This window comes from Poromitra crassiceps (assembly GCF_964638095.1).
Source record: "Poromitra crassiceps genome assembly, chromosome: 14".
Classification (NCBI taxonomy): domain Eukaryota; kingdom Metazoa; phylum Chordata; class Actinopteri; order Beryciformes; family Melamphaidae; genus Poromitra; species Poromitra crassiceps.
In genome coordinates this window covers 20577954-20586744 of record NC_139633.1, presented here as the reverse complement: position 1 = coordinate 20586744, position 8791 = coordinate 20577954, and the positions used below count along the sequence as shown (strand labels likewise).

The window sequence follows — 8791 nt, the reverse complement described above, 5'->3', positions numbered from 1 at the left end:
TATTTTCCCCGTGGGGAAATCTATCCTCACCCATCCGATACTAGGTACCTACCTAGAACCGACAGTAGGAGCAGTGGGCAGCCAGCCACAGTGCAGCGCCCGGGGACCAGCTCCAGTTCTGTTGTCAGTGCCTTGGGTCAGGGGCACTGACAGGAGTATTAACCCTAACCTAGCCTACATGTCTTTGATGGTCAGATGGAAACTGGAGCACACACGGGCAGAACATGTAAACTCCACACAGAAAGGCCTGGGGACGGATCGGGGTTCGAGCCCAGGAGGACCTTCTTGCTGTGAGGCAACAGTGCTGCTAACCACTGAGCCAGCGTTCTCGCCCAGGCAGTGTGCAGCAGCAGTGTGTGGTGATCAGGCCTGTGTCCAGTGTTTACACACAGAATATCATTCAGCCGTGTAACACTGTGAGGTTTTATGCCCTGCAAGCCAGGAAGCCGCCCAGCCCAGGGCAAAGAAAGCTGGTATTGTGGGTGGCCTACAGTGACCCCACAGCCCAGTGAGCTTCTGGCTGGGAGACTTCAGGGTTATTATTGATATATTATTGACCCCAATCAAAAGGACTTAGTCGAGTAGAGTTCTCGGGTCTAAACCTGCCAGCTGAATTTGAACTACATGATCCTGAATGCTGCCAGAACACAGAGGAGGTTCATGTAATGAGCTCCTTTGAGAACGCTCACCATTCCTTTTCAAAGGGCTCATTCAGAGATGCAGTCATTTCACACCATGAACATCCATCGTGTGTGTGTGTGTGTGTGTGTGTGTGTGTGTGTGTGTGTGTGTGTGTGTGTGTGTGTGTGTGTGTGTGTGTGTGTGTGTGTGTGTGTGTGTGTGTGTGCGCGTGTGTGGCCTGATGGGGGGGGGGAGTTTCGGTTGTGAAAAATGAAGCCAATGCCGAAGTTCCAACAACTGCAGTTCCTCGAATGGAAACTTGAGGCTGGCTCCAAAAGGACCCCCATGCTCCCCATAGACCCCCATGTTCAAATGCCTGACTTTACAGCAGAGGTTTACAATCTTGGCCTCTATAGCTAATTTCCCCATTCATGACGGGTGGGAGGGGGAGCGGGTGATTTTTTATAACTCACCCGTTCATACAGTTTATGGCTGCAAAAAGTTGCTTGATTGTATAGAAGTCAATGGGAAAATGACCCGACTTCTCACTTGATGATTTACCTCAGTAAAGAGTAACAGTCCCAATGAGTTTATGTCTCAATCGCTAGTTTCAAGTCTTCTTCAATACAGCACGATGTTCATTTTGTAAATTATGGTCCTATTTAGAGTAAAATATATGGTAAAGCAGGGCGTGTTTTGGGGCCTGAAGTGATTGACAGTTCGCCTGTCCATTGATCACGCAGCTCGCCAATCATCAGGACCAATAGCAGGTGGCGCTGTGGCTCTGTGGGAAAGCCCTGGTCTCGCGCCGGCTGCGTCAGAACCAAGATGGCAACGGCCAAAATGCCAAACTAGAGGCTTCCAAACGGGAATCCAAAACCAACGGGTGATGTCACACTCACTAAGTCCATCTTTTTCTCCTTTCTTTTTTTAGAGCCCTATGGTGGAGCCACAACTGCACATTTGAACATCTAAACCTGCCATTTGCGAGAGGAATGGGAATGATAACTCTCAGCACATTCTAAATCCACACCTCAAATCAAAACGACGACAATGTTCCAAATCAAACAACAGGCTCTAACTGTATCCTAGATTTCTCCATGACGGTGTCTGCTGTTCCTTACACCCTCTCTTTGGCATAGTGCGCACCATAAAGAGATCAAACCAGACGTAATGTGATTAGCATTCATCCCATGCATGAGGGAGCAGGGAGGGCAACAGGAGCCTGGGGTGCAGCCCGCCCGGGCCACCCAGAGGCCCTCTGCCCCCCTGTACACGGCCGGGAGGGAGGGAGGGAGGGGGGCTACCTTCAAAACACTGGCCTATTACTCACAGCTACGACGACACTGTGAATGACCATTCAGCTATTCTGGGAATAGCATGGGTGTGACGGGACTCCGCAATTCCTCGCCAGGGTGTGAGCTGCGACTTTGAAGGGAGGATACAAAGATGTACATTCTCATTTGTAACTGTGTTATGTTATTGTCTGTATGTCTGTCAATGATGTCTTGTTCGTCTTTTGTGTCACCTTGTTTTGTGATACTATTTCACCAATAATAATCAAAAAAGGATACGAAGATGTAGTCGTCCATGTATCTCTTCTTGAGGTTGTCCACGATGGCGTCCTCGTTGATCTTGGTGAGCAGCACCATGTCGTCGACGCCACTGTGCTTGACATTGTGGCTCTGCCAGTGGTACCGGTAGTGGCCCCGGCTCCCCTGCAACAGAAACACAACGACACGCAACTGTTAGTTCGCTTAGAAAAAGACACAATAGCTGACCAATCGAGACTCGAGCAGTTACAATGTTACATGATGCAGAGGATGAATTGTAGCATTTTTAAGCACGCTGAGATTAGGGCTGGGAAATATGGACAGAATCAAACATCAATATTTTTGACCAAATACCTCAATATTGATATTGTGACAATATTGTTGGGATGACTATTGCTGCTTTCACAAAATATTTCCACACTGAGATTTTTGATAAATAATGTGTAATGAAGTGGGTAAAGGCAAATACTAATAGAACAGCTAGAACAGTCTGGTAAGTTCATAAGAATACATCACTTTACTGTAATGCAGCCTTTAAAACCAGGAAAAGACAAGACATGTCATATCACGATATTAGGATATCCTAAATCTAAGACGATATCTAATCACATATCATCGTGTTGATATATTGCCCATCCTTAGTCGAGATAATAATCGGACAGAATGAAAGGCAAGGAGAAAATGTTATTTTCACACAGCCACAAGTTCATGTTGGCACATTTTGCGATGGCAGCAGCAGGATGAGCTGTTTACCTTCCTCGAGGTTAGATTCCCAGAAGTGCTTTATGTGCGCCGCCTAAGTGTCAAAAGATGCTTTGACGTGACTTTTATCCACATCCGACCATCTTGGTTTCCCCCTACATTCCTGTTTTGTTTTAGCAGCGTGAGTCTCCAGAAAGCTGAGGTCATCCATCATGTGCTATGAGTCAATGTCGTCTGGCTACTGTGGGTCACAATGTGCTGTGAGGAGTGAGTCTCTTTCTCCTGGATGGAGAACCCATCAAAGCCACAGAGAGGATCCAGAACATTAGTCAACACACAATTTAACTCTTCACTTCCCGACTTTTGGGAGGATGTTTGGGATCAGGAAAGGCAACGCAAACAGCACCATTAAAGGACATGTATATATATATACACAGATATATATATATATACACAGATATATATATATATATATATACAGTATATATATATATATACTGTATATATACACACGTATATATCTACACACATGTCTATATCTATATATATCTATATCAACATACACATACATACAGTATATATATATATACACTGTACATACATATATCGATATCAAATCAATATTCATTTGAAGGAACTGATATCCCCTTGAAACAATTTACAACAATTGTTGATTCTCAAATAATAGGATGAATTAGCGTGACGTCACTTGCCACCCAGAAATGCGGAACCCCACGGCAGTTAATAGTATGAGTTGTGCCAAACAAACGTTAATATCTCAAACACTATACACCACATCGCTTATATTTTGACATTCTGAGTGAGAGCAGAAGTAGCTCAAGAGTTTGATGTATAATATATGCATGTCGTGTTAAAGTTGTGTGAACTGTCGCAGTTTTTACAATGTAAATAGAGTTAACTGGCCAGAGTCAGCCACTCACGCCTCGCGCCACTTGGGCTCCATAGGGTTCCATTGCCGTTGCCACCCAGTGAAGCGGTTTGTTTGCCAAAATGCTGCTCGGCTGATCCCTCGTATAACAGTTATTTGAGAATCCATCTATTTCCCACGTGCCCAACGTACAGTCAATCACAATGCGTGCAGCCGTGATGTCATCTGTCGTCGCGGGATAGTCAAATCCCACTGACTAGCATAACCTTGAATAGTGCAATCACATAACAATCACTCTACAAACAGCAGAAAGAAATACAGCTGCCGTTATGCACAAGTACGTACTGTAAATGTAGCCAAAGCAGCAAAGGACAAAAACATGGTGACGCCTCAGCAGTGTAAAGTGAAACCATAGCCCAAGATTAACCAGCGGAAAGTCATGGTAACATTTAATTGGTAATTCACGTTGAATTACCAAGTGAAGGAGGTCGGCCAATGAACTCTTAATAATCTCAACGGTGACTATATTTTTTGCACCAGCAAAGTTAGAACCACTTTATAGACTCGGCCATAGCATGGGAGATGCTAAGGAATGTTAATAGCCTTTCAGACTAATTCTGTGTGTTTTTTCCCCTCAGGAGGGAAGCAGCAAATTATTGCTTGATTAATTCTCCAGATCGCACCCATTCTCATGTTTTACAGCTTTGTAGGTGTGAAAGAGATGCTTTCTTCGTCCCTTGGCAACGTCAACAGGCTGCAGTGCAACAAACATGCAGGCAATCTCATACACAAACACACACAGCTTCATTGACAGAATGCACAAACGAAGAACAAAGGGGTGATAGGTTAAGTTAAGTTATCCTTTATTTATCCACATGGGGAAATTCATCCTCTGCATTTGACCCATCCTCTACTAGCAACCTTCCTAGAACTAGGAGCAGTGGGCAGCTGCAGTGCAGCGCCCGGGGACCAACCCCAGTTCTTTTGCCAGTACCTTGGTCAGGGGCACTGACAGGAGTATTAACCCTCACATACATGTCTTTGATGGTGGGAGGAAACCGGAGCACCTGGAAGAACCCCACATGAGCACGGGGAGAACATGCAAACTCCACACAGAAAGGACCTGGTACGGACCGGGGTTCGAACCCGGACTTTGTTGCTGTGAGGCAACAGTGCTATAACCACTGGGCCACCATGCCCTCATAATAGACTAAAGTACCGATATAGACAACATAGATCAGTCAGGCACATCCTGGAACCATTGGAGGCAGGTAGCTGCGTCGAGCACACTGAAGAAGGGCAGTGTGCTCCTACTTTGTGGTGCCCACAAAGCAGAAAATGCGAGCTAGTGTGCAGACTCTCGTTTTTAGATAAAGTACAGACAGACCAGCTGGTACTGGTCCAAGCTCAGACCGACCGACGTCGTGGAAGTGCAAAACAGGAGCGTCCAGCACCCATGCCAGGACAGCTAGCGGGAGACAAAAGACCTTGAAGATCATAAAGTTACTTATTACTTATTACTTAGAGATAACTTGCCAACACATAAGTGAGTAAGCCACACTAGCGTTGATACACTAGCGAAAGAGATGCTAATGTTACAAGGGGGCTGAGAGAGCTAACAGTACAGGGAGCTAACCTTGTTGACTACGCCTTAGGCTAGGCGTAATTTCATAACTAACTCTTAATAACCACCAGTAATACCCTCAGCATTGTAAGAGCATTGTTTTTCGGTGAAGAGCCCCTTAAAGTAGAGAGGATTTGAGTACTTTTTCCAGCATCACTGTTGAGAACATCTGAGGCTGCACTCCAAAGTTCACCTGGACCCTGATGAAGTAATGATTTTACATGATGTTACATAATAATAATATGTGTGCGTCATACAGGTTATATTGTTTTCATGCTCCTCTAATCATAATGGAATGATGTTCTCATGGTGGAAGAGCCCACTCCCCCATATATCCTTACAGAAACAACTAGAGCTCTGTTTTCACTATTCTTTATATTGCTCATAAACACAGATGTGTTCTTTATTTAGCCAATTACCAGTATATCCTTTCCCCCGTGGCACCTACTTATTAAAAGTAGCACGGTGATGGATGAGAACCTTAACTCTAAAAACAGACGTGAAACTAAGTGCTGGGCCAGCCACCAAGTGAAAACAATTGAGCGTTGCTATATTTAGCCTCTCCCTGCTATGTTCGGAATGACAGTGTACACTACAGAGTGTACACTACGGATTCAAGTGGGGAGAGACAGGTAATAAGCTAGACGTGGAGGAGGGCAATGTCAAATACTCTGGGAGGTGTTTCATCCGTTTTGATTTAAGCTTTGTTTAATGAGACAAGATACAACGTACAGCGACAGCGGACTGAGGGAGTAGCTGCACACGGAGGGAGGGTTACACACACACACACACGCACGCACGTGCACTGCATGCACACGCCTCCTCTGCTATGGAGGAGTATGAGTGTTGTTGTACTCAAGGGTATTCTGATATGTAGTGGTGGAGGGAGGGAGGAGCTTTTACTCTTTTACTCTGAAAAGCTAACAGTATCTACAGTCATGATTTGTACTACTAACAGTAGCTGTTTGTGGCATCTTAATGAAATTATGTTGACATAAATTCATATTCCTGGGCTGATGATGAACGCCACTAAAACTCTTCTATGAGTTAAACATGTTTAACCATCAATACTGGTTACTGGCTGCCCAAAACATCCATACTAATGTCATTTCATTTTGAAAGCTTTGTCTAAAAATTGTAATTCTAACACAGCGTATACTATGTCACTGACTGATCTTATTCAATAATTCATATTGACATATGCATTCATCCATACTATTTTGTCTTTAACAGATATATCCTATACATAAATGATGTATTGTCTAATATTGAGCCAGATTTTTTTATGCTTCATGATAAGTGGCTGAGGCTCTGATGAAACAAAGTGTGAGTTAGATCTAAGCAGAAGAAGGTCTCAAAGTGTACACACACACACACACACACACACACACACACACACACACACACACACACACACACACACACACACACACACACACACACACACACACACACACACACACACACACACACACACACACACACACACACACACACACACACCTGGGGACAGCTGTGAGGGCTAGAGTCTATAGTGGCTATAACAACACCATCACCATGGAGGCAGCAGACTTCCCAGTCTGAGCACAGCTTAGCAACACAGACCTTACTAACGGAGCATGTGACGTGACTAATGCATTGTGTTAAGAAGCAGTTTGACCTAAATAAACATCACATTTTGACAAGTGTGAAACTACACTCGTGACTACTGGGAACTCGTACGGATGTAAAGATCATCTAAAGAAGAGAGCGTTAGGCCCACGCTGCTTTGTTTTGATGAGATTTCCCTCTGTTCAGCACGACTTCAGCAGACTACAGGAGCAGCAGACCCTTTCCCACAAGTTCATACAAAGGAATTTCAACGCCAGCCCGTGATCCATAAGCCCAGGACTTTCCTTTCATGCAAATACCATGACCATATATGGAGAGTGCTGAGCAGAGCTGGCTCAGGACACAGGAAATGGCTGGCTTTGATTCAGCATCATAAGCGGCACTTTTCCCCTCATTTCTCTTTTTCTACGCCGTTCTCCTTTTTTCCACACAGCCCCACCATGTGTTAGCCACCGCTGCCTTGCTGCTCGCTCCTCTGTGGCAACGCTGGAGTCAAATCCTCTCCCTCCAAAAATGAGAAGCAGCCAAAGTCATCGATAACTTAGTACCGAAGGTCTTATGAACTCAAAAGCTATTCGCAATCCATATAACCAGTTAGAATACGGAAAAACACGTTTAGAAATGAGTACGTGTGGCAATCATAAACGGAACAGTGACCTGACATTAAAACAATAGTGGAACTGAGGGCGCACCACTATGCGGCGCACCACTCTTCTCCCCCACTCCCCTGTTTGTGCCACAAGCTAACCTGGATGTGGTGCTTCTACATAGGACCAACTTCCGAGCAAAGCCTCCTGCTGGTTGTCATCATCAGATTATGAAAGTAATTTATAATGTGAATGTCCAAAATGCAGGATATGTTAGTCCAAGCTTCTTTGGTTCTGATGATGAAGCAGAGAATGAGACGTCCCTCTTTGGTTCTGATGATGAAGCAGAGATGTCCCTCTTTGGTTCTGATGATGAAGCAGAGAATGAGACGTCCCTCTTTGGTTCTGATGATGAAGCAGAGACGTCCCTCTTTGGTTCTGATGATGAAGCAGAGACGACCCTCTTTGGTTCTGATGATGAAGCAGAGACGACCCTCTTTGGTTCTGATGATGAAGCAGAGACTGAGACGTCCCTCTTTGGTTCTGATGATGAAGCAGAGAATGAGACGACCCTCTTTGGTTCTGATGATGAAGCAGAGACGTCCCTCTTTGGTTCTGATGATGAAGCAGAGACGACCCTCTTTGGTTCTGATGATGAAGCAGAGACGACCCTCTTTGGTTCTGATGATGAAGCAGAGACTGAGACGTCCCTCTTTGGTTCTGATGATGAAGCAGAGACGTCGCTCTTTGGTTCTGATGATGAAGCAGAGACTGAGACGTCCCTCTTTGGGGGGAAATCTAGTGCTGCACAGGAGTACTGTACATGGAAACACCCCAGGCAAAGCTACTCTGGCATGTCAGTGGATATGACTTGGGATTTGGCCTGGATCAGACTGCAGCAGAAAATATCTTCTCATGCTATATCCACCCCCATTCCTGTGTTTGATAAATGCTTAGATGTTAGACTAGATGTGCCGCCATAGCAGTTCACTTGACCTGATTTCCAAACTCAGCCCTTAATCTGCTTTAAAAACAACTTTCCTCCCAGAATAAAGGTGATTTTCAAAGATTGTAGAAAGCATTGAGAAGATACACATTCACTTAATAAGAATTGTCACAGTTGTGTTGATTGGTGGAAAGAACTCTCCCTTCTCCACAAACTTAGGTAAAGTCTTACCCCACACACAGGTCGTCCATTACTTAC

General features: G+C 44.8%; 1 protein-coding gene across 2 annotated transcripts in view; it reads right to left on the bottom strand.

Moving 5' to 3' along the window:
• Window positions 1–8791, bottom strand: part of myo1ea (myosin IEa) — a 78092-nt gene that overhangs the window by 52671 nt on the left and 16630 nt on the right. For both annotated transcript variants that reach the window (XM_083650953.1, XM_083650954.1), the window contains exon 2: window positions 2196–2339. In XM_083650953.1, the coding sequence (XP_083507079.1) occupies window positions 2196–2339 (144 nt within the window). The remainder of the gene's footprint in view (window positions 1–2195; window positions 2340–8791) is intronic.